General features: G+C 36.8%; 1 protein-coding gene across 6 annotated transcripts; it reads right to left on the bottom strand.

Moving 5' to 3' along the window:
* PHF6 (PHD finger protein 6) lies at window positions 1-27,335 on the bottom strand. 6 transcript variants are annotated; one of them, XM_040614285.1, is made up of 11 exons: window positions 26,935-27,335; window positions 21,665-21,844; window positions 21,356-21,457; window positions 17,677-17,810; window positions 17,308-17,351; window positions 7,669-7,832; window positions 7,350-7,493; window positions 6,002-6,106; window positions 5,045-5,178; window positions 4,291-4,420; window positions 1-3,999 (listed from the first exon to the last, which is right to left on the bottom strand). In XM_040614285.1, the coding sequence occupies exons 2-10, from the start codon at window positions 21,800-21,802 to the stop codon at window positions 4,291-4,293; spliced, it is 1,095 nt and encodes a 364-aa protein (XP_040470219.1). In that variant the 5' UTR covers window positions 21,803-21,844; window positions 26,935-27,335; the 3' UTR covers window positions 1-3,999. The 6 variants fall into 6 exon arrangements, with proteins under 6 accessions (XP_040470219.1, XP_040470217.1, XP_040470218.1 ...); XM_040614283.1 differs by having other exon boundaries at window positions 1-2,700; window positions 7,669-7,835; window positions 26,935-27,125; XM_040614284.1 differs by having other exon boundaries at window positions 1-1,034; window positions 7,669-7,835; window positions 26,935-27,125.

Genomic DNA, 27,335 nt, shown 5'->3' with positions numbered 1-27,335 from the left:
TGAAATTCATAACTCATTTATTGAATATATATATGCAAGGATACCAATAAAAAGAAACTAATACTGCAAACTACAACTTTGGAAGTAAAGCCAATATAACAGGAACAAAATATACATAACATTGTAGATAGGAATGCATTTACCCTCTTTCATACATTCCTTGTCTTTACACCTAATGTAAATGTATGCTAGAGCAAAAGCTGCAAATGTTAGCCTAACCTGAGTGCTTTTTGACAAGCAACAGTTCTCCAGGATTCTTTAAGAGTTGAGATGTCACTGCTGACTAATGAGTGTGCATATATATGCATATATAGAAACTGCTTCAACAAGTATATAAATCAAGAGCTGTGTTCTGTTTTTTAACCTCCTTCACTAATACGGTGGTATCTGTTTCTGGCAACATGGAAGAAGAGTTACTATTCGCTATAATGTACTTTCAGTTCTCTTAAGATCAATTTCATCTAATGAGGATTAATTTTCTTGTCAATCTGATTTAGCGTATTAGTATTTTTGGAATGCACTGATTATCACCTGCCAGATAAGTCTGATATTTCAAGTAGATCATCACCTCTTCATCTTTCACTCTGGTTTAGCATGAAGTTATTTCTCATATAGGCAGCAGCACAAAGCAAGCTCTCTTCCTTTATATTACATTTTAGGGCCAGATTGGGTATAATCATACTATTCTAGATCAGCACAGCTCTTTGTACCTAAAGATCAGACTTTGTGGAGTGTAGGTGTAACTCCTACTAGAGCCTTATCACAGAACCTCCTGTGGATCAACACCCGCTGAATGAGCAGATCTTTTGATCACCTCATCTACTTCAGCCTAGCTAGCTGCACTGATGCCAACGCCAAACCAGCCTTTCACCCTTCCCTGAAATGCAGCGATCGCACAGCTCGCTGCCATAGTCTTTGATCGCACCTTGAGAATGGCATTACACCAGCTGTATCCTCGAGTTGTTTGAACAATACCCTCCTGATGCCTGTCCTTCCTTGGTACAGTCCTTTCATGGTATAGCACAATCACAGATCTGTTAATACAGAGATACAGTGAGTTGGGGAGACCTCTATAAAATAGAGATACAGCGAGCTGGGGAGAAATTTCCCTTCTCAGAGGGTTCCAGGCATCTTAAACAGCACACACTAACTCTTGTGAGCAAAAGAAATGCCCAAAGGCCAAAAAAAAAAATTTAAATAAAGCAAAACCAGTTTCGTAAGACAAGTTTTGTTAAATTCATGAGTTCTCCAATTGTGAGATGAAAGCCGAAGGTGCCTATTAAAAAAAAACCCTCAGTAACAAATAGACTGCATTAATTTAACTATCTAATTTAAACATACCTATTTCACCTATTGAGCACTTTCATTACTTCTAACATTTCTGGGAAGGCAGTAGATGCTCCAGAATAATCTTCAATATATGCTTGCAAAGATTACATTGCTTTACCAAAAAAAAAAAAAACCAAAAAAACTCTCAGACAGACTGTCTGAAATTCCAAGCTAAAATACACATAAAAAGACAATAATGGCAGTATTTTGTCTTTAAAAAATGATGTAAATGTTGTATACTATCATACATTGTCATGCTTTTTAAAACTACAATTAAGGACGTAAGAGATGTACAGTAAATACACTGCTGAGGTACATTTCTTCTAAATATTAACACCACGACAGAAGTACTCCCCAGCAGGTGATGCTACTTGGGAACATATAAATACAATTTTTACATTGTAAGGCACTTTTACCCAGCATACATGAGTTGAAGTCAGTTATGACAAATCTGAGGCTTGTAAGAAAAGATTTTTGCTTTTGACTTTGTTTCCATGAATTTGGAATTAATGACAGTTTAGTCAGGCCATCTCAGCACAAAGAGGTAACAGGTAAACCAGCCACTTTTCTGCTACCCAAAGGTAAAGTGCTGTTCTGGTTCTTCAAGGCATGGAATGGGGTAATTTATTTTTACAGATGAATTATTGGATTGAATATTATACTAAGCAACTGACACACTATGAATAAGAGCTCAGTCTCAAATACAATCAGTATGCTGGCAGATCTACCCCATGCAACCTTAGTTAAAATACAGTAGCTGCAAACAAAGTGCCTTTTTTCCATGGAAGGGCCATGTCTCAGGCACAAATCTAGAAGTAATTTAAACACTGAAGGATGTCATTTTGCATTCTAAAACTGTTCTGAGTGGCTGAAAAATGTTCATATTCTAGGAGAAACAAAACACCTTGATAGACAATTTCAATAATCGATCTGTCATTGCAATTCAAGTCACGCTTTTAATTTTGAAAGTTACAAATACAAAATAAAAATGATCAATGGCATCATGTTTAGAGCAGTAACTGAGTATTTTCTGTACACAGCAATATTTCTTTCCAAAATGACATTATTCTCCAGAAAAGCAAACAGAATTGATTGAATTCTAACAGGTAAAATGTTAGAAACTCCAATATACAGTAATTGAGTCCCTCAAGACATTAAGGGAATGCATAAGAAGACAAATGACACACATTAAATCTTTTAAAAATACAAGTAAAAAATGCTACAGAAATTCATGTTACAAATGAACTGTTTTTGCAATACCAATCACAGAAGAACTGTAGCAGTTTATAGTCAAATCAGTGTCTTTTGCTTGTTTCCTTCCTTCAGATCCAGAAGTTTTGTTGGGAGTTCAGAGTGAAACAAGTCAAAACCCTAAACGAACAATAAGGTGATGCGATAGCAACAGACAAACATGTGGACTAGATTCAGCTTTTTGGTTTTATTTAAGTCTGAGACTGTGCTTTAACAGACCAATTGAAGAAGCTAGTAGTCATTAAAATGACAAGGTGTTCTGAAAACAGTCAGAGGACTGATCTGTTAGGTTTGGTATAGCCTAGATCTGATTATTCCGTAAAGGAACATCAAAGTCTAGCAAGTAGGATTCCATGGCGTGATTGTTGACTTGAATAGAAAGAGAAAAAATAATCACTAAAACAATAAGGATGATAAGCAAAGTTTCTCATATAGTGGTCATAAGATTAAAAAATAAATACCAATCTAGCAAAAAAGGTTGTTTCCTCATTCTTTTTACAGAATGGGACCTTTATGCATATTCTGGACAAAACATGAAGTGTTCCACACAGCACAGAACACTTGAGGTATGGACGTCAGATATGGTGGCTAAATTCCATAGTGAGTTAGGAGTTGTAACTCTCTGAAGTAAAAGAGATTGGGCTGCAGAGTCCAAACATTTGTATAGTAAGGTTTTAATCACACTTAGTGAAGTGTTCTTTGTAAATCAGGGACACAGAAGAGGTGGGTCGTTGGGGAAAGAATGAACTACAGCCCTTTGGCATGAGTTCTAAAGCTCACAGCTCAGAACCAACAGCTGCTCAAGTAAATCTCCCGCAAACAATGCTGGGCGGAATGAGCAATCACAACAGGAACAACCTGAAATGTTCAAGCGTGCTTCGGTGTACACTGAGTCCTTTTCTACTGTGTGCTTTGCAAGCAAAAACAGAGAGCAGCTTTCCCATGTATAGCCTCCATTGCTTGTGTATGAAGAGAATGCAAAATTCACAAAGTACCAGCTTGTCGCCACCACCAACTTGTTGTTAATTAAACTAGCTAAGACCTTCCCTCATTGCATGAATCCACTAAACAAGTTACACATTCCAAATCTTAAGGTTTTTATTCAGTCCAGAAATATAGATCTTACTTCATTTCAATGTCTGCCTTAACTTTTGACACTGTACATATTACATATCATTTATATAGTGTTTCATTTTTTCCAGACACTGCAGACTACAAACTACATAATATTGACATGTAAAACTCTGCCACTTACTGAAGGCTCACACACATGAACGTTTCAGGCAGTTCAATGAAATTTCTAACAGAGTTGGGTAGTAAAAAGTTACTAACCCTTTTCTGATTTTAGAAAACAATTTAAAAGAATTAGTAGTTATGATGTCTTAGCCATTCCCAGTTCTATAACTCTGTCCCTTGAACCTGTTTAAAAAATGATGAAAACAACAGTAAATTTAAAATCATACAGAAAAGCATTTAGCAGCTCTGACATTACATCTATATTTAGCGACAGAAACGAGGGCCTCCCTTCTTATATGGTTACAAAGTCCGTTGGATTTAAAAAACAACAAATCCTCCCCATTTTTCTACAGTGTGCCAATGAAAAGTATTTATCTGCGTACACTAGATTTAAATACTTCACTGCAGTAAACTATATTAAATGTATATTGCATTTTCAGTCTCGGTAACAGATCTGTCAGGTAACTTCCATACCTAGTTTCCATTGAGCTGCTGCTGAGGAATGTCATTATGGTCAGTGACTGATTTGCCACGGCTTTTGCTTTCTCTTTCTTCATCCTCTTCATCTCTTTCATCATTTCCACTATGGTTTTTACAATAGAGTCTAGCACAACAAAAGAAACAGTGAGGACTTCTACCGAAAATATCAAAACCAGACTCTCAATTAGTTTTGAGATGTGCTACAAGTCAGCTGCGAACTCCTAACTCACTCATGGTTTTCAAGTCTAGCATCAGTTAAATGGAGAAAGAAAAAAAAAGGTTGAAGCCTAGCCAACAAAACTGATCAATTAGTTTTCTAGAACTGCTAGGACACTGCTCAGAGAATGCCCTCTTGTGGGCACAGCCACACTGCAACTCAACTGCAGCAAGTGCCAAAGTGACAGGGTCCAAAACCCCAAAAATAAGCTACGAAACTTATCAGGATGGAGTAATCATGACATAAATTATCCAGGGTTTCTTCAGTATAAATTAAAGATTAATGGAGGAGGAAAATACAGTACAAGTAACTAATTTTCTCAGTTCTCATAGTGCAACACCACTAGAGAAATTTTAAGTTAGCAGAGTAACTGAAATCTTTTGCAAAGTCAACAATTACTTAAAAATACCATTTTAAATGAAATTATATTCCCTTTTTTAATAACATACTTGACTAGCCAAGTTAGACAGAAAAAGTGCCCTGAAATACCTTCACTTTCATTATAGATTGAAGAATTACATAGGTCCTTACTTATAAATTCCTCGTGACATATTCTCAATGTATTTAGCTTTGTCTTCTACTCCACAGTGGTAATGGTATGTTTTTATGCAGGCTTTAATTTCACACCCAATAGTAGCACCAGGCTGGCTGCAAAGTGTACATTTCTGTGCAGGAGAAAGAAGAGAATGGCAGAGTTCAGCCTTTCAGTCTCTTGCCTCTTAATATCAGTTTAGTGTTCCTCTTATTTATGGCTACCACTTTGGAACAGAGTAATTTCTCTGGCAGATCATCCTTCCAATGAAAAGTTAATCAAAGATACTGTAAAAGAGAAACTATATAATACTAACCTAATTAAATATGAACATTAGGATTTACCTGCTCATTGCATTGAAAACTGCTACATGATTGCACATATTATTGCATTTCCAAGACAATTTTATTGCCACTGAAGTTAGTAAGTTAATATATGAAGAATCTTAAATTATTTTTTTTTCAAGCGACAATATTGTTAGGAGTCATTTGGTCTCCCCCAGTTTCTTAGCACTTTAAAAACACACTGAATTTTTAAAAAATACAATGTGACATTGTACCAACATCCCCATCTCTGAGGCCCTGATACGTTTTCATATATAACACCAGAACAGTTAGAAACATGCTGCTACAAGAACATATTTTCTAAATTTATTTGTAGTTCTACACAGTATGTTTTCAGTAACATAGGATCCAAAGCTGTTACTTTCTTATAGTTACAGGAAGGCTAATAATTATTTACTATGTATACTGTCATGAAGAAACCTAAATACTTGCCCAAACACCACTAATTTTTAAGGCGATTCCTACCTGGCTACCTGTCCTCAAAGTAATAGTGTATTTAAATTTTGTGTTTAGAAACAGATGGAAATGATTATTTCACAGAAGGAAGGAGGCAAAGCTATGTACACCTTAGAAGAATCAGTAACACATTCATCACATCCTGCAGACACATACCATTCTTTTTCCTCTCTTGATTTCTTGAAGTACAGTTTTGATATCAAAATCACCAAACTCTGCCCTTGAAGTTGTTGTTAGCTGGACAGTGCCAGAAGAGAACAACTGTAAAACAAGCAAGTCAAAATAATTTCAGGTCACCAACATGATTAGAAATTTGTTTATATGCAGGAATAACTGCGTATTGAACATCCCCTTCTGTGATCTCAGACAGCACGTGCTGTACCAACAAACTAGGAAAAAAAACCATGCTGAGTAATTAGTACGATGAGTATTCTTTCTGATACCCACACGATTGCTTTAATTACATTTGGCACCTTGAAGAAATATATTATAAAAGACAAAGAAGTAGACAAGAAATAATGACATAATGAAAACACAAAAGTAATAAATGGCCAATATTATCAATTACGCGACTGAACTTTTTAGGAATATTCAATTTCCTTCCCTGTGACATATATATATATATAATTCAGCTTCACACACAGCATCAGCACAGCTGATGTCAACATACCTGAAAGGCCCTGAGGGGTGACAACGGAGTACCATCCCTACTATCACCATCCTGGTATATTCAGTTTAAACTGCCCTAAGATCAAAGCTCAGGCAAACAGAGCAGCAAAGAATACTCTAAGGCTGAAGGCTGCTGGCACACACCAGCTCTGTTTAGCATGGCTAGGTATAGGAAGACACTTAATTAATACTCCACAGATTGCCTGGACTATTTATTAATTTTGAGGTACAACAGGAACCACTGAGGCTTGTTACTCAAAGCCCTACCTCATTCATAGAACAAGTTATATGAAAGATAACTGCTCATGTTCATTGAAATGAGGAGATTCTTTTCAGGCTGGCAGTTCTATAAATGTGACCGTTGAAAAGCAAGGGTTTTCTAGAACTCCCATGTCCCACTCTACTTGAGTCACACAGTCTGAATCCACTGGTCAGAAAATTAATGAAGGTCGTGGATTCTTCTCAGATTTTGTCTGAATGCTTGTGGAGTACAGGTATTTTGGTTTTGGAGTGGATTTGTTTAGTTAAAACTGTTTTCTGTTTTCCTTCTTAAATACTGCGCATGCATTTACACGCTAAGGGAGCATTTTTAATAAGCTAAAGAGTCTCCCTGAACTAATTCCATCTCTTAGCACGTAGCCAACTTTTATCCATACTGCCCGCAGTGAAAATAAATGAATTGCTCACATCGGAACACTTCAGCGCTTAAAGAGATCATCAGCTCACAGACAATACTCATGCATAATTACATGTGAGGTTACTGTATTAAAATTTAAAACAGCAATTCAGACAAAATTCACATAATAGACTGGTTTACAACAATACTGTTACTCACCATGCACTTATAGTGTGCTGCAGCCTTTTTGGCATTAAATATATGAAGCTTTCCTCTAGCTTCATTTTCTTCTTCACCTGCATGACAGAATCCACATTTAGGTTTTGTATCACTGGGGCTGCTTCTGTGGGGAGACCTGTCTCTCTGAAAGAAAAACATGTTACTAAAACATACTGCTGGTTACAAATAAGGTTTTAATTTTAAAAGCCTGTAGCCACCAGCTGGAGGCTCAGACATGCAAATTTTAATAAAAATTGTATTTGCAGAGAAGAAATATTAAATTCTGTCTTCTAAAAAGTTTAGCGTATTTACTGCTTACATAGGAACTGCTTTCTATTTCATCTGTGCCATGTGAGGACGTAGATCTAGTGTCTTCTGATTGCCCTTTTAAATTTGTTTTTCTTGGCTTTCCCTTACGACCCCTCCTTTTTCCTTTGGGAGGTGAAGGCTCCAATTCGTGTTCATTGATACTTTCTTCTAAATCTGCTTTAGAAGTTAGAAAACATCATCAAATAACATTCTCAAAAAGTTTACACAAAACTGACCAAAAAACAACAATAAAAAAACCCAAAACACCAGGAAAACAAACAAGAAAACATAACCTGTATTTTCTGTGTTTCAGTCAGAAATAATAATAGCAACTTTTCCCCATGTATTACAGACATGCAACTGCAGATCCTGAAAACATTATTTACTTCTTTATACATTATCACACAGCTTTGCATCTTTATAATATATGAAGATTTAGCATTTCTTACTTCTGCTTTCAGACCCAAAACGTGACCTCAGATACACATTTTCCTCCAGTGAAAATAAGACTCACTTAAACTACACTGAAACCAGAAAGTGTTTTCAACCATGAAATAAGCTTTTAATTTAGGGTTGGTTTTTTTTGAAGATGCATAGCTCCAATGTAAATATCCCTTGATATTATGCCAGTGTATCCAAATAACACCTCTCTCCTTGCTTTATTAATTGATGCCATTTGACATAAGGAAAAAACTCACTCATTTTGGCTAGAACATTAACATTGAGTTTTAAAACTGAAATGTATTTTGCCTCCATGAAACAAATTAAAATTTCCTTTCAGTTACAGAGTATTTTTTCATCTACAGCTAAAAGCAGCCACCAGTTTACTGAAAAATCATCCACGCTCTCAATATCCCAGATAAAGTATTTATAGAACATAAAGAATTTAAGAATGTATGATTTTAATACAGACATACCACAGAGGTCTGACAAGTTGCTTAGAAAATGTCAGCTCAACAGCTGAATGCCACACAGAACTGTAGTCCAGTATTCTAACGGACCTCCCTTTTGATTACTCAAAACTCTACAGTTAATACAGATCAATTCTGCAAACTGAAAATTGCTTCAAATATGATGTAGTTAAGTTACATCTGATACTGAATAACCAGCTCTACTCGGTTGCTAACGACTTTCCTCATCATCAGCTGCTCACAGGAGCATCTTTTTTTTTCTTTTCTAATGTGCAACACCCACCCCTGCTCAAACTGCAAAGATACTTCAGCAGACTTATTTAAAGAAACATGCACATGCACTGCTAAAGAACTTGCTTCTAAAATCCAAACCACAAACATCAGGATGAGCCCCCAAACGGAAGAAAATCCTAGCCAGAAGATTTGGAACATCTACTTTATACATTAACTGGCCACTTAACTGTTGTGGTATTATTATTATTAAAGCATTGCTATGGCACTTATTGTGATTATACTGTTGCCTCAGTATCCAGACAGGACATCTTATTTTGAGACTAAATGTTGCTTCGCCAGAACTCATCTTTCTCATCTATTATCATAGAAAAACCAAATCACATTTCTATCTCATTATTAACAGCAACTCAACCGCACAAGTCAAAGACTTGAACATATTCCACAGCCATCAACCTGGAGCAGAAGATAACTGAACTACTGGGCCAAGGCCTTGCATACAAGTGTATCCTGTTAAGCTTCATCTACCGTATCTGTCCCTAATGCCTAAGAAAGCTACAGCTTCTTGCTCATTCATTAATGGACAGAAAACTAATCCAAACACATCACAACAGGTTATACTGAACTGTAATTCCTCCAAAGCTTTATTCTGTTGTATGCTTAGAAAGAGGCAAAAATACAAATCTGCAAATGATTTTGGCTTAAATTGACAAGATTATTCAGCTATATACAGATATACCCAAGTTGCCACTAAAATGCATCAGTCTATCTACCATGATATTCCTGTGCTTTAATACATATACTGTCCTTTTCTAATTAGATTACAAAAGCTCTATTTCAGTTTCCAAAAATAAAATACATACCATGTATTATCTAATGACACAATACGTTTTACGTTTTCTTCTTAGAACTTACTATCTAACATTATTTTTTATTTATCATTACTTGCTAAATTCCCCAAGCAAGATTATGCAATTTAGATATCACACCTCTCAGACTCCATATAGCAACATTTATTACAATTTGAAAACCTTTTGAATAATTCTCCTTTATCTTGTCCTTCATCATATGAACTCTCCACCAATGTTTTAGAAGAAATTTGTGAATTTTTGTCTCTACTCTACATTTACAGAAATCACAGATGGTTATTCTAGAAAAAAAAGCCTTACAAAAACATGACTATTGAATTCATGACCCTTTAAATAACATCAGTAGGAAGTTAAAAGTAATTCCTTCCAAAATCATTCCACGGACTTCCTTACTATATTTGATGAAGCAAAATGCAGCCCAGTCACCAACACTTTTTTTCCAGAGCTCCTTATCAATTCTGTCAACCATAACGCTTTCTACCTCTTAGTCCACCCTTATTTTCTAAATAACATTAAAGCGTATCCTGAACTCTCTACAGGCACACTTTCAAAACTGAAAGTGAATCATAATCGCCAAAACCAAGCACATGTTATGAAAAGAAACTTTTTTGTAAGAAATGTCACAGCCTCCTTATAGTGTAAGTTCTTAAGTGCTAGTTTTTAGTCTAAATTTGTTAGAATATTTAAGATTGGAGAAGTAAAAATGCTGTATTTTTCAATGATGGTTTCAGTGTAAGCATAAAAAAAAAATTAAAAAACCCCAAGATTGCACAGTTTTCCTCAATGGAGAACCCCTTTTCCGTGCTCAAAACTAGTACTTCCTAAAAAGTTCAGAGTTCACTGAAACAGAGATGCTACATGACCCCTTCATTAAAATAAAATTCCTTGCAGATTTAGGTCTCCTACTACAAGTGACACAGACCTACAGATTAACACCAGTGAGATGTGAGGATCTGCTTTACCACATCTATCTGCAAGACTGATGCCTCAAAACACTGAAGTTTCTCTCATTTTTTAACAGCACAGTGAACTACTGTAACAATACAGGAAGAAAGAGATTGTAACCAGCCTTAAAATACACCTGCCTTGGATGGTCTTTACTGTTTAATATGCAATTTGGTTTGTGCCCTACCCCTCCCCTCAAGCCCACTGCCAGCTTACCCTGTTTCCCTGGCATCTGATGGTTGGGTGTTTCCAACTTCTCATGTCAGCTTGAACTAAGGAAAACACAAAAAGTTGTTCAACTCCTCCCTGACCAGATGACGTTTTATCATGGATATCACCCATACACTGAATCCCCTGAGACTCCCTAGATACTCCTCAGCTGCCCCCATCCCATATCCCATTACTGCATTGATTTTTAAAATCATCACAATACGCTCAATGTAACTTTATCTAAACTCTTCAAAGGAGGTATCTTAGCTTTCTTCAGAAGTCCCTACACACCGTATCTGAAAACACAAGCTTAATATACAGTAAGGCCTGAGAAGGAGGGGTGGGGGTAGAAATCAAGAGGAAACATTCCACATTTTAAAAAGCACCTAAGAACATGGTATCATAAATTCAGATGAGCAAAAAGATGAGCAGCAACAAGCCCCAAATTTGCATTTTAGAAATCCATGAGCAGTACAAAGTACCAAAAAGAAGACTAGCAAAATGCTGTATTACATAAACTGTTAACAGGGAGACTCAGCTTCAGAGAGAAATCTAAAAATTCTCCTTTGATCATGACTAGAAAGAAAAAGGATCAAGATGTTTTGCTGTTTAAAATAAGGCTTGGCAGAGAAGTCGTTGAGGTATCACTGATCTATTCTATATTGCATCAGCTGGAAATACACCTGGAACAACCCTTTTCCCAAAGCTATGTTAAAGCAAAGTAATAAAAGAATTAAGTGATTTAAAGGTTGTGAAAGAACAAATAAAAAGATGATGTGTACAATAAAGGCTAATACTTGCTCTCTGCGTCCACCTCCTACATTACCTTAAATAACAGACTAAGTGAGCCAGAAGCAAAAGGGGCTAAGTCTGTATGAGGAAGATAATAAACAACTGACTGGCAAAATATATTTGGAAGTAGGACTGTACATAAAAAGCCGCCAAAATGCAGAATGTGGAAGAGGCTTCGATATGCTGTTATGTAAATCTGAAATCACACATGTATATTTAAAGTTTTACAGTGCATTTTCGATAAAAGAGAAGCTCTAAAAATTATAAAAGAAAAAAATCGACTTTACTAGGTTTTCAGAAGAGAAATGGAATATAACAGAGAAAGAAAAATGTACTTTGACGTGTTAAAGTAAGATGTCCTTAAAATATGGCTGAAACCCAATGAACCATGTGTGGCAACATAAATATTTTAAATTGAAAAGAAATGTCAAAAAAACCAGAAAACCTTATTATCCCAGTAGTCAATAATAAAAATGTGAATGCATCTATAAGCATTAGTAAGAACCAGATATTTGCATAAAACCCCCTGAAAACAAATACAGACTCAGGTAAACCAATCATGAAATAATAGCAGCTTTTATAAGCAAATTATGTGAAATTAACAATTAAAATACTGAATATAAATTTTAGTGTGGCGGGGGTTTTTGTCTGTCTGTTTTGGGGGTTAGGTTTTTTTTTTGAATGGAAAAAGACTAAGTTACATGAAACATATCTAAACTGGAGAAAGTAAGAGTGTAGAGGAAAAAGATTAAATTACCTCTTAGGTCCCATCACTAACATGTTTTCCAGACACCTCAAGGAACTGATGACTCTTGTCCAAAAACTATTTTTGACTTGACAGTATCTACGCTATGAAGTACTTGATACTTTTTCTTTAAACACATTTAACATAGAAAATGAATAAATATAGTCCTTCATAACCTTACAATCTAAATGCTTTTTCAAGCGATCCCTGGCAAAGACTGAAGGCAGACAATACACTTGGCTTATCTGCATAATCAGAAAGCTTATTACAATTGTTATGTTAAACCTGTTAAGTATGAGTTAGCTGACCAAGATTCTATTTGTATAATGTCTTGCCTAGATAGGAAGGAGAATTATAGTGTAAACACCACAGGACAGCTCCTCAGATAGGCCAAACCATTCACCACATTACTTTTACATTTTTTCCTGTTCCATTAGCTATACATTTTTCCATAAGAAAACACCACTGTGATGCTTCTGCAAAGTATCTCATTAGTCTATAATGGACTGTACAGGAGATCGCTAACTTATTGTCTGGACCAACTGTTTTTGTTGTAACACTACGCATACATTTGATGTCACATTCAGAGCAGCAGGCTCCTGAAGACAGGCAACAAGAAGGCTGAGTTAGCAAGGCCTAGGAAGAATTTTTTACCATCAACCAGCACAATTGAAATGACACTGAACTGCAACATTACAGAAACTTTTAATACCTGACTGCATTAATGCATACAATGTTAGGCAAGCTTATGCTGTGAGCAGCATCACAGAAAATGCAACTATAAACAAATAGTGATTAAAGAATCCAAAGATGAATCAGGATATTACCTAACTATAATGCCAAAAAGTTGTGGATCTTTTTGCTGCCAGCCCCTGGCTTACATAGTGTTTTGAAAAAGCAGTCGGTTTGATACAGATTGCATCATCTCTAAATAGGTCTCACAGAGAAATACTATCCTGACTCAACTTACAGGGCAGTATGAGAAGCACAGATTTAATGTCTGATCTTTAGAATAACATGAAAAGGATGCTGCGACAGGGAATGTCCTTATTTCCATTGTGGAAACATCATTCCCTGAGGCTTTGAGTACAGCTACCATAGGAATTACGGACACTTTATTTCTCTGACTGCACAGTTCCCAAGCATCTGTTTTAAACAGTAACAACAGATAGTCACACGGCTGTCTTCATTCTTTGATTTACTAATATGTAATAGAAGAATGAAATTACATTCTTAGTTTATATGAAACTATTCTTGATGAACTGAATTTGTTTTAAATTCAACACAGGGGGCCCCACCTGCAGGGAACCGAAAGATACCAGATTTTAAATTTTTCAACAATTATTTCCAGTACCTTGGAATACATGCCAACAAATGGTGCCAAAACCTTATTTCAACAATACTCTATTCTTCAAAATGAATAAATGCAATTGTATAAAACTGAAAAGTAATTCAACTAATAGTCAGCTGTGATAGTTTGAATGCACTGGCACCAATTCCTGTAACCTATTAGGTACTGAGAACTTGAGATGGCTTGCCTAAATTAAGAATTAAATTACTTAAAGTTCAGGTCAAATTATGTTGTTAGATTTGTAACCAGCAAGACAAAAATCTAGACTTGAAGCTTTCAGTAACTTGGTCTGCTCCTCTGAGCAAGTGTCTTTAAATTTGTTGACCTCACAGCCACAGCCTAGTACAAAGTGTGAGGGTACCTCACTTTTACTGTCCTTTTTCCAGTTAGTGGGAACATAGCACAGAAGAAGCATTCTGAAATATATATACATAAAGAAAATATAGCAGAAGTACACTTTTCCTATTCTATGTTACCTGAAGGCTTGGCTGTACAAATACATCAAACCCAACGATCTGCTGAAACAGATAATGTATTTAAGAGCACAATACTTTGCTGCCATGTCTCATATTTTTATGTTTAAAGAAAACAGAAGGTAGTTCAGCAACTCCTGTCAATTAAAGGAAACTGAACTTCCATCACCCATTAACTCTGTCTAGATGAGTAGAGAGATACTTAGTCTGATGAATTCTCGCGCCACTTGAACTTCATGACAGCAATAAATAACATCTAACAGGTTCTTTTTATTAGGTTTTAACTGGGTAACTTTAATTTCCACACAGGTCCTTCAACCACACTTCCACACACTCTCAAGAAATGTTCTTTAACTGTTATTAAATGGTTAACAGATACCCTTTTTAAACTAGAACTTCTAACGAAAGATATATTAGTCAGATCTCAGACATGAACAAGTATGTCTCCAAAACATCTCTTTTCTAGGGAAGGGAAGAAAAAAATCTCACTATTATGCAGCAGTACTGCCTATGGAAATAAAACTGTTCTGCACTGCACCAAACACTCCTAAAACCTCTCTGAACATCCACTGATAGAAGTGACATAATAAAAATATTTGGACTGCAGCAATTAAATCTGGATACAGAGAACAATGGATAAAAACCCCAGACGTTCTACACTGACCAAGAAAAAAAACCACCAAAACACCAGCATCCCAGAGCAGAAGCAGTAAGCTTCCATTAAAAAGGACTGATAATTTCAGTGCCTCTGTGCACCTACATTAAGTGACAATAACCACTGATGAGCTTTAACTATTCTGTTACAAAAACACTGCCAAAAGCAAGGATTCACGAAAATGAAACACACACGAGAGAAAAAAAAGCCACATCTAGTATCCCTAGCCAGTCTATTCACTCTTCTCTGCAAGTCCTTTCTGGTTTCACACACCACCACTCTTTGACATTCATATGACTCTTTGATATTCACATTTTCCTCAAGAAATAAACCAACAAAATACAGACATAAAGCTTAATTTCACCATCCAACATCTTCAAGTTACCATTTCACTAAGCAGACTTCAGCATTTAAATATGAAAAAACAAACCCTCCATCCTTTCTTAAACTCTGAAAAACATCCTGTATATTTCTGACTTGTAAAGGTAATTAGTTTTCAATGTAATAAAATACCATTGCTGTGCAATGCTCTAAGTAATTTCCCTAAGACAGATGCAATATGTATTTTCACTTTCTTTGATTTAAAGAGGTCTATCACAAAGGAGCCCCAGCTTCTGGCATTATCAAATCCATAACTGTAAGTAATAATATTCTACGGGTATAGTTCCCTAAATTGTATTGACTAAAAAAAGAGAACATATTCCTTGGAAAAGAGCACTGGCTAAAATTTCAGTCAAATATTAAACAAAAAAAATGAAAACAAGAATGTGAAGTACAGCTGCACATATGTCTAAAAGCGTAAAGCATAACAGAACTAAATATTTTAAACAAAAATATGTGTCCAAAGTTCAATGCTAAGTAAGATACTGCTGGGCTCTTAGGTCTCAGTTTTTCTGAATGATGTTGCTTATTCCTCTTTCTCCTTACCCTCAAACTAAGAGTCTCTTTGGATGAGTCTAGTTTAATGTTTTAATAAATTGCCATCATCAACATTTAAGAAAAAAAGCCACTATGCCTCTAGTAATTATTCCCATGTCTTCTCAGACAAATATATCCATATAAAATTTAAAAGCCTTTGCTGTCAGAGAATGACATCGTAGAACTGGAGATAACGGTGTCTCAAAACTATTAAAGAAAAGCACATTTCGATCCTGCAAGAAATTCCAAGCAGAAAAAGTTGTCCATTGGCAGTGGGCTCCACACAGAACTGGAGGCATTTCTCAATAGATGTCAAACACTGAGCCATTTGTGAATAAGTATAAAAGATATATTTAGTTATCAGTTAAAAAGATTAGTATCTCTCTGGACTGAAATGTTTTTCATATTCTGTTTCTGCTAACAAGGAAAACATCCCCCAAATCAAAGAAACAAAGTGCTACAAACAAACTACAAGATAATGTGTCCCTGCCTCTTCGGAGAACTAATATGTATATTGCTTTTCTTGGGTAAACCTGGTAACAGCAGTATCAGAGAGTGCTCTATACAAAGCACATGACAGTAATTATTTAAATAAACTAAAAAACCACAACCCACAGTTCTCATTTGCCATTTTCTACTGCTTTCAATATCTTTCTGAACATTGAAATAACATCCAAACTTTATCATTAACATATCTACTACCCAAAGCATAAAAAGTGGTACATTACCTTAAAGTACATTTGGCAGAAAGAGACTGAATAGTTTACGAAATCTGATCTTCGCTAAAAAAAGCATCTCATACTCCTCATTAGTTAAATCTGATGACATTTCAGTCAGAAGTAATGCAAAAAGTAAACTAACAATTGTTCACTTACACAAATTCAAATACAGTAAGAAAAAGGGAAAATACCTGCATAAATACACAATAGCACAACTAGTTTGGAATTTTAACCAAATGATTTATCTATGTTTGTGGCATATCACCCCTCACACATTTCACTACTCTCCCCTGCACAGATGCACCGCTTTTATGACTATATCCATACGGATTTTTTTGTTTATGAAGATGACTCAGAAATACATCTGTAAATGATCTGATCACAAACCTTTTCATTTACTATTGCGTCCTTCTTATCTGAAGAGTTAAGCTCCATTTAATAGTTTTAAAAAATAGTGAATATTTAGGAACATCAGCAATAGCAAAAATTAGCTGTTACCTGACAAAATATTTCAGATGTTAATATTGTGAAAATTTAACTACAAATATAAGCCGGCTTCTTCCCAGAAGGGAATGCATTACTTCCACCCAAACTTTGTTTTGACAGAACATCAAATCTTTTGAACAGCCTAAAATTTGTATTTTGGGCTTTTCTCCACCTCAACCAATAATTTTTAGAGAAAATACAGAAATCAGATGGGCTTCCAAACTCATTGTTTCTCAAAAAAATGTAGTTCTAATTTTTACTGAAAACATTTATATTCTCCAGAAGAATTAAATTTAACCAAGTATCTTTCTACAATGGGAAAAATTTATATTGAATAATTTTACCTTCAGAGTTATGCGTAGTTTTCTTGTGTTTTCGACATAAAATCCTATAAACAAAGTAGTTGAAAACTGTCAAGTCAGTCACGATTCACAGATTTATTTACTCATCTTTTAAATTTAAATGCCAGTACATTTTTGTCCCACTTGTAATACTCACTGATATACAAATCTTGCAGTGAAAATAATGCTTTTCTAGCACATCACTATTTTGAATGCCACAATCATCATTAGAATTTTTTTGCAACAGTTTTGTTTAGATTCCAAAGTGGGTATTTTTTTGTTTTGCTTTGTTGCTGGTTTTTTTTTTTTTAATAAACCAAAGAATGTGAAATATAAATACAAAAATAAGCATAGCAAACAAGTAATAGTTACATGTAAATGCCTTGTGAGGGTTTCTCTCTTATCTGAGCTTTATCATGCAAAGCACAGTAGTAGTGATATGTCTTGTGACATGTTTTCACATCACAGCCAATGGTTGCTCCAGGACAATGGCATAAAGAGCACATCTGTAAAGAAAAAAGAAAGCACAATTCACGTTACTGTTGGCTTAGTATTTCTGAGTTCAAAAATAACAGTTACCACTCCTGGTGACAAAATAAATGGAGTTATACACTTGGCATTACTCTGCGTGCTCTTAGGTGTTTTGCATAATTTATTTTAAAATCAAGGAGAAATTTGTTGCAATTATGCAACAGTACAATAACCATCATACAGTGATTATCAATTCAATGAAGAAAAAAAGTAATTTACTTTTTGGAACATGTTTGATGAAAGTGCCACAGCTATTCACCTAAATATCTCACTCCCAAGCACAGTCTGTACCAACCATTTCAGAAAAGTTAAAATAATAAATTGTGTCTAATTCTGATTTATGTTATGAAGTTAAGGGGAAGACATCCATTTGGCAGTCAGAAATACAGATGACCTGCAAATTTACCTTAGCCTCAGCAGCTAACTTCACCTCATTTTTCTATAGTTATTTCCTTAAGCAATTTCCAAAACACTGAATTTAGTGAAATATTTGTTAAATACAATGAATTTATTTCAATTAGACTCAATTTTGCTCTTTATACTTACATTGCAGAAAAAGTTAAATGGGAGTCTCTTCCTTTACTCTTGTTTCCCAATAATTAATTCTTCTCATATTACTCACTATTGCTTAGGATACACCAGCTATCATGCTTCTAAATTGCTCACTGCCCTGCTTATACTGCGTTAGGAATAACTGGAAAGAAAACTGCCTTATTTTTTACATATTTATTTGTAAATAAATATGGGGCAATATTTACATAATATTACCCCCAAAATCTCAGAATTTCCCATTAAACTCCTCTCCCAAGACAACCGGAGCTTTTTGTTTGTATCCTGCACGTTGTCCACACCTCCAAAAGGTTACAATTAATTCCAGCTCCGTCAGTGTAAGTGTGCAATGTAAGATACTTGCTACATACATCTTTGTGGAATACACCTTCTGTCTACTGCACTAGCATAGTCAAGTTTTCATTTGTCTCAAATCTGCCAAATAAATATACCACCAAAGTTATGTATCACCATCCCCTTTTTCAATTTTAACAAAGTTAACTGAACAGTAAAAATGTCAGAGCCTTGGATCATCTCCACTTACTCCTCTACAAGCTCTGAAATGGTATAGTTATATACCATTCCCTAGTTCTTATCTAAATTGTATGGGTATTTTCTCTCGTAAATTTGTTATATGTTATGGTTTAATATATGTAATAATGGCAGACCAAAGTCTAGGTTGAAACTACATCCAATCAATTTTAGTCAGTACTTCAGTATTCTCAAAGCAAGAAATGACTAAAACAAAACTTTCTTTTTATGAACACCATGGTGTATCTATACAAACAAAACAGACATAGGAATTTTAACACTGATTTATTGGTCTATGTTCCCGGACAGTAATAAACTATTTATTTCATTGGTACAAGTCCTGTTGTCCAAATGGCCACTGTCAACAGATTAATTAATTCCGAAGTCATATCAGGTATATGGGAAGTTTGACAAGCTGCAAAAATGGGCAAGCTCTTTAAAAAAATCCTCCCACACACAGCTAACAGAAATAATACGGCTATCAGTGCCGTGGTACTCCCAAATATTTAGACTTCGTAAGTTTTTATGACTGGCTTATTAAGGTTTGAACCTACTAAATTTTCTCAGGCAGAAATGTATTACCATCTACATGTCAGTCATTATCATTTCAGTAATCAACAGGCCTTGATTTTCAGTGCATACCTGGTCAGCAGCAGCACCTCCTGAAGGAGGGCAACTACATAAAATCTGTCAGCAGACAAATTTTGTCCAAGCTATCAATATAATTACTTAACCCAGTGCACCATGCTGAGATATTTTTGCTCAATGTGTTCCCACATAAAAGAACAGGCTAGAACAGAAAGCAGACGTTAGAGGAGGGGGTATTTGGGCTAACTATAAACATTTAGCTTTACGCTTCCTATACAAGTCAATGCAGAAAGACAGATTCCTCCAGAAAGTGATACAGAGCTCTAGTTTTCTGACAGCTACAGACAAAGATAACACAGCTAAATTAAGATCTAAAATTATCTTGTAAATTCTCTCCAAACAGGATACATTTCAGGACTAGGAATCTACTAGGGTAACCAGATCCAGGTTTTCTTCAAAAAGCTGAACAAAATGCCTGATACATACAGCTAACGAGTTCCAAGAATATATCCAGCTGTTGCATCAGTGAGGGAACGCAAACAGATTCAGAAGCAGAAAGACAGAAACCACCAATGACATAAAAAGAAAAAAACTTCAAAAAACATTTAAGAGACCCAAGAATCAAAAAGTTTCTTTATGATCTGTAGTTCCATTTACTACCATGTTCTTTGGAAACTCCTAATCACAACATGACTGACTTGTGAATAGTTACTTCTTTATGCTTCAGCTAATTGGAGCAAAGAAAGTTCCCCGCGTTGGAAAAGATTCAAATGAAACACTGGATGAAATATTAGACTACTATTATACAATTGCAGTTCTACAGTAGTATTTCGGACTACTCTTAGAGGTCCAATAACTGGTAAATACTTAAGAATGCTTTAAATAACTAAGCTGAACATTTTTAATGTGAGGAGTGAATTGATCATTTGTTAAAACTCTTTTTAAAAAGCCCTACTCATTTCTCCCAATGGAAAACAACTAGTTCTAATTTTTTTAAAAAAATTTAAAATCATGAATTTGCTTCTTAGAAATTAAATAAACTAATTGCTGCTCAATTCTCATGAATTTGATAGAACTGTAATCACTATTGTATCCACATACCTCAGAAGACACCTATACTCACAGAACTGTCTATTAAATCAATATTAAAGGAAGCAACAAAAGTACCTTTGGTAGTTAAAACCAGATTTTGGCAGCAAAACCAAACACTGGTAAAGGCACAATAATATCCTCACCAGGTCCCTAGAATGTGGGTTTCTTTCTGACATCTAACAGAAAATATTAAATAGAAATTACTGGATTAAAAACATAAATCTAGGAAATGCTATTGTTTATATGCAGAACATCAAAAAAAACCCTGGGCTTATTCTGTAAATGAGTTTTCAAGTTTGCTTTGAAAAAATGCATATCTGCTACAATCATCTACATTTGCCAATGAGGAAAAAAGTGACCCTAAAAATAGTAATTTTGGATTTATTTTTTAATAATTCCATTATTAAGCTACAATTCTTAAAAGATGTTTACATGAAAGCAGCATTGGACTTGAAATAAACAAACTACTTTTCATCCTTTCCTAAACACACTTCAAGAGTTGTTTAACTGACATTTAACTTTCATTTCAATATGAGTATAATCATACCTACTGAGGTCTTCTGTTCATAAATCTGAGACCAATCTTATTTCAACATCATCTTCTGTAAGTTGTCCATTGCCTCAGAGCTCACACAAAGGTAGCACTTTAACCACCCCCACCACCTAATATATATAACACACCAAACAACTGCATGGTAAACTTTACAGAAGGTAAGAAAATACTGCCTTCCATTTCCAAGAGCCAAAAATAGAGACTTACCAGTTTAGTGCCTCTCTTTATTTCTTTCTGAATATCTTCAATAGAGAATCCACCAAGACTCTCATTATCAGTGTGTGAAGATACCAGTGCAGATGAGAACAGCTAAAATTATAAAAACAAAACTTATTTTTTAAGCTCTAAGGTGGTACGCACCATTTAAATATATATATATATATATAGATGAAACCCACAAAAATTTCAAATTACAGTGATCAATAAATTGTGCCAATGCCACAGCTTGTTGAATTTTCTGTTTGTTTGTAGCCTTTTACTAGCTCGCTACACTCCTTTTTCCTATGGGTTACTTACCATACATTTGTGATGTGCTGCCACCTTCTGGTTTTCTGACATCAATAATTGTCCACATTCATTATCTTTATTAGATCTACAAAAACCACACTTCCTTTGTCTTGAAGACACTTTTTTCTGTCCAACTGAGCTTGTCATGATTCTAAATGACCTTAGAATGCCACTTCAATCCTCTCAATGCTACAGAAAAAAAAGGTGTAATCAGCACGTTAACATCAACAAAAGGCAATTTAACTTACAGTTTTATAAATGTAATATTGGTTGCTTGAAAGTGATCTGTCCCTTTTCCTTTTTTTTTTTTACACTACTTCAATATATCCAGATAAACATGCACCCAGCAGAGGCAGTATTTTGCCAACTTATGAAATTGTATCAGCAAGCATAATTAGTTCTTTAGGCAAAAATGTTTGAACATTAATATAAAACTTTGGATACTAATACAAAACTTAGGGGGAAAGAAGGAATAAGCGTAAAATATAACAAATACAGCAATCATTAGGGGGAGAAGTTACTGCAACTCCTTGATCTCATTCTTACAGTTATTTATTACAGCAAAGGAAGTTGTACAAAATGCACTACCTGTGCACGCAATAAAATTCATGCTTCTGTTTTTGAAGAAGTTCAGTAGCAAAGAAAAACCCAAGAGTCCAGCATAGCATCCAGAACAGGTTTTGAGTGTAAAAGTATCAGCAGAGAAGTAACTACCCTCAGATGAGGGTAGAGATGAGAAGATAAATCGTTACCATTTTAGGTATTACAGACATACAGTGTGGCTAGTCAAACAGCATTAGGAACGAAATTTTAGAAGCATATCGGACTAACTTGCTGGAATGGAAACCTTTTCAACACCCACAGTTAATTTAGCCATACCGTACTAGCTTTCAGTTAAGTGCATGAGAACTGCTATTCTCACCTAAGAAAAGTAACTTTGAATTAAACTCAACATGAATCACACACTTTTCACATGTCACCAGCAACGCATTTTAAAATATAACACTGAGGTCCCAAATCCTCTAACCAGGCAGACACTGCAAGTTCAGAAGTGAAAATACCTGATGTGTGTACATGCTTCCTGGCCCAGTATTAAGTAGTTTGTGTGTATTCGATTCTACATCTCTCAAAGAAATAAAATACCATCCCCTTCAAACAGACTTTCTTATAGGTTTTCACTTTGGAGATTTGAGCCTTGCTGTCAGAATTGGTCACAACTGCAATAAAAGCAATCCTCCTCAGCTTTTGTCTTCATTAGACTCATCTAAGTAAGAAAAGCCACCACATAGTTTGATATTTCTGTTGGGAAAAAATAAAAAATCCAGCCATAAAACCAGCAGATTTGCAATACATCTGGACTGTGCTACAATGGCCATTGCATGAAAATGCGTAACTGTTTTTTCAAATTTGCATAGGCAAACCTGCCTGCTTCTCCATGCTGTCAGACTCTCATAATACTAATATCACTCCCTATTTTTCTGATGGAAAGCAGAGAACCATCATTAAGTGTCTGTCAGCATATACTACTGCTAAAAGACAATCCTGTTAGATTCTCACTCTTCTGTTTCAACAGATTTACACAGACTGTGCTTTAACTGTCTTGCAATGTTTACTCCAAAACTCCTGCATCAAAAGGTGTCTGTCCTGTATCTACTGCCTTTGCTTTATCAACAGCTTCATTTGCTTTCTTTTATAACTGGAAAGCAGTTTACTAGCCGGTGACGCATACTCATAAGAAGAATGCATAGATTTCAGATCTTGCTGATTTGCACAAAAAATGTGCCAATCTGGATAAACTAGTCACACCCTTTTGCAGTGGCAATAGAGAGTCCTTAAGTGTTAAACACAAAAGAATTACAATACTGTATTCTTCTAAAGAAAAAACAAAACAAGACCATTCTGTAATCCTTTCTGAGCAGAAAGAGGGAATGGCTCCTGAAGGAAATATACAGATTTTTAAACTAAAAAAATATATGTAATTTTTAAACTTAAAAGAAATGTATTTGGGAGTAGGAAAAAGACTTACAAAAGACAAGTAGGAAAAATATCACAAAGATTTCTTCTTTTCAGGTCACGTTCAATAGTTCAACATAAATCACAGAGCTATGTGTTAGAAATATATTAACAAAATCATTTAAAAAGCAAGAAGCTCTGCTTTGGTATAAATAATTTTATAAATACATTAATTTGGGTCTACCTGTTTCATTTTATATTCAGATTATATTATCAATATATTGCCAGTAATGATAATAGTTCTTAAGCGGAGTAACAGGAATTTTGTTGAGCACATACACAGGTACTGCTGACCTACAGGACTAAGAATTACAACTATAAGAAACAGCTTTCAATTTAACAAGCAAATTCGTATTTTAGAAAATGCAAATAATCTGTCGAACACACAAAAATTTATTAAATCGCTCTCATAATCTTTTATTTATAAGAATAGTAACTTTCAAGAAACAAGATTATGAAGAACCTTCTCACAGCTGGCTGCAGTCAACTGCCCTCAGCTTACGCCTTCCAAAGCACCAACAGGCACGAGAAGGCACGTCACTACAGCAACACTAGAATGTGACATAACCTAACTTCTTGAAGTACTTTTGCATAATTAAATTTTTTAAGGCTCACAGTGAAGACAAAAATAATGCCAATATTTACTTGATGACGCATGGATGCTGATGTTGTAACACCAACAAAAATTAGCAAATACTATGTTTTGGAATACTTATTAAATTATAAATAATTTAACACTTGAAAATTTATTCAAAACACAAACAGACCAAAAAGCATCAGTGAACACCAGAAAGCAAACACACATTCTTTTCACGATCAGATTAAATTACTCCAAAAGCATTTTACAAGGATATCTGAAAGTTTTCTTTCCATTTCTACATTCTCTGCATTTGTGTTTTCTGTATCACTGGGCATTAACACTATGTATACATTTCTAAAGACTGCAGAAAAAAACCGAGCATGAGAAATATTTCAGAAGCATTTAATCTGTAGACCTCTCCATAAATTATATTTGCTTTCTCATAAACGTGAGAAAACTACCCTGAGATCACTTTTCTTTGTGTCAAGATGCACTTCTTATCCTGTCCATTTAAATATACTCATTTTCTGAAAAAGACAAACTAGGTTATGCAGCTCCAGAATTCTGAACGTGAACACTCAAAATTCTGTTTTCATCTCTCAAGTTAAATCACCCAAAAGCAACTAATCCAGTTTGCCAAGTATCAAGCTACATTTCATTGGAACAAGAAAAAGAATGCAACTTAAAAACAGCTCAATATTTGTTTTCCACGTTTAAAAAGCAAACATATTACTACTAATAATATAGTGTTTTAAGTATACTGTTGACAGAATCTTGCCTGTCTGCTTTGTTGGGGAAAGTCTTACAGATTGGATCACAGAAAGCGATGTACTATGGAATCACTGACTAGGAGATTATGCACTATCTGTACCAAAACAGAACACGTGTACTACAGAACACAAATTATTACATACAGAAACATTTTCCACAGGCTTGGTCTGAAAAATGGGAAGTTACATCTACCCTATAGTCACAAAAGAAGAAACTAATTCAGTGATTCTTCACTCAGAAATTTGGTTCATTTGCATTCACGTTTCTTAAGTGTCCACTAAGACATTAAACATGGTGCCTCCCCTAACAGCATCTTTATTTTAATCTTTAAAGCAGCATGTTTTACAAACTCATACGGTTTGCATACTGTTTTACTGAGTTCTAGATAATGTAAGAGAGTGTGAGTTCAATGACTCTCAGGCAAAGAAGGACGCTCTCAAGTGTATGAGACATTGTTCAGCACCAAAGAACGGAAAGTAACCTGGATTCCAATTTCTATTTATTGCCCCAGGATGTTTCAAGAGCTACTGCCTGTTTATAGGAGTTAAGGCCCCACTTGTATTTCCAGCTGACAACAACGACCTGTATACTGTACTTTCTCATGTACAGTTTGGTTTCATGTGTGGCCTGTACGATTACAAAATTGTATTTTTAAAAATTAGGATTTATATTTATCCATGAAGAAAATTTCAGACACCCGAGGAAAACCCACAAGTACACATGCTATGTAAAACGTCATTAAACATGCTGAAGTGGTTTGGCCTTTCAGGAAAAGCTACTGAAAATACATGCAGTGATTTTTGCAAGATGCTCGCTAGAGATTACCAGATTCTCTGTTTAAAAAACTTCCAAGTGCTGTCTAGTTTCTAGGGTCAATTACCCATTTTTGGGGACATTATTTTGGAGAAGGTGAGCAAAGCTGGGGAGAAGGGAGGTATCCCATAGGTGTCTGTAGCTGAGAACCAAAAGTCACAAGTCCCATGGAACTCTTTAACCCAGAGTTACTTTCACACAGCATCCTACAGCCACTATAAAAAGTAGGACATGAACTTACCCGTGCAACTCCCTTAAAAAAAAAAGAAAAAAAAAAGAAAAAAAAAAAAGAGCGAGAGAAAGAAAGCAAATGGGGTGGGGGGGTGTGTGTGGAGGGGGGGGTGTTCGGCGGGACACGATGAGGGGAAAGCCTGACCCTGGAAAGTCTAAACAATAAGAGCAGAGCAGGTAACTACAAATGACACTAACAGAGCCTGCGGTGAGGGAGATCTGGCAGGCAGCACAGACCTATCTTCAGGAAAGTTTACATACTCCCACGGGGAGCGGGAGATGAGACGATAACAGCACCTCCGCCGCTCGCCTCGCCGGGGGGGATGGCTGAAGCACGGCCCGGCACCCCCCGGGGAGGGGCGGCCGCCAACCCCCGCAGGAGCCCGGCCGCCGCACCGGCTGGGCCTGATCCCTTTCCGACGGAGGGCCTACCGAGGGGAGCTCGGTGGGGCGCGGGGCTCCCGGGGAGGGCCATCCTCCCTCCGTTTCTCACCGAATTTTGGGGGAAATGGGACTGGGAGACAAGGGGGGGCGGATCCTCCAGGGAAGGAGGGAGCGGGCCGAGGCGGGCGGAGCGAGCGGCTGCCGTCGGCTCGGGGAGGGGAAGGGGGGGCGGGTAGCGGCGGTGGGGGGCGCCCCCCGAAGAGGCAGCACTGGGTGCCGGGACCCTCCCGGGGGCAGGCGGCTGGCTGAGGCCCAGGGACCGGCGGCGGCCGGCGGCGAGGCAGCAGGAGGGCAGGGCTGGCACCCCGAGCCGGGGGCTGCGGGCGGGCGGGCCGGGGGCGCCGTGCCTGCCCCGGGCGCGCGGCAAAGAGGCGTTTGGGCGGGCAACGAGGCAGCTGGGCACTCGGTCGGTCACTCAGTCACTCACCCGTGTGGCGGGTGGGGCGCCGGGGAGAGGAGCAACTCGGGCACACCCCCACCCCCCCCGTCACCGCCGGTCGCTCACGGCCGCTCGCTCGCCGGGACCGTCCCTTTCATTCGGGGCAGGGGACGCTGCGCCGCCGCCGCCGCCGCCGAGCGCAAGCACGCACGCACGCACGCACGAGCGGGCGGACGCACGCACGCACGCACGCTGGGACGCACGCACGCACGGCGCGCTCGGGCCGCGACGGCGCGACGCTGCGGGGCGGCGCCCGATTGGCGCGCTCGGCGGTGCGGCGGGAGCGCGGCGGGAACACGGCGGGCCCTCGCGGCCTCCTGCGCACGCGCGCCGCCGCCCGCCTCCCCTCGCTTCTCCGCGAGGCCCGGAGGCGAGAGAATCGGGAAACG

Source organism: Falco naumanni, chromosome 14, assembly GCF_017639655.2.
Source record: "Falco naumanni isolate bFalNau1 chromosome 14, bFalNau1.pat, whole genome shotgun sequence".
Classification (NCBI taxonomy): Eukaryota; Metazoa; Chordata; class Aves; order Falconiformes; family Falconidae; genus Falco; species Falco naumanni.
The sequence above is the reverse complement of the archived record's forward strand: the minus strand, read 5'-3'. Positions and strand labels throughout refer to the sequence as shown.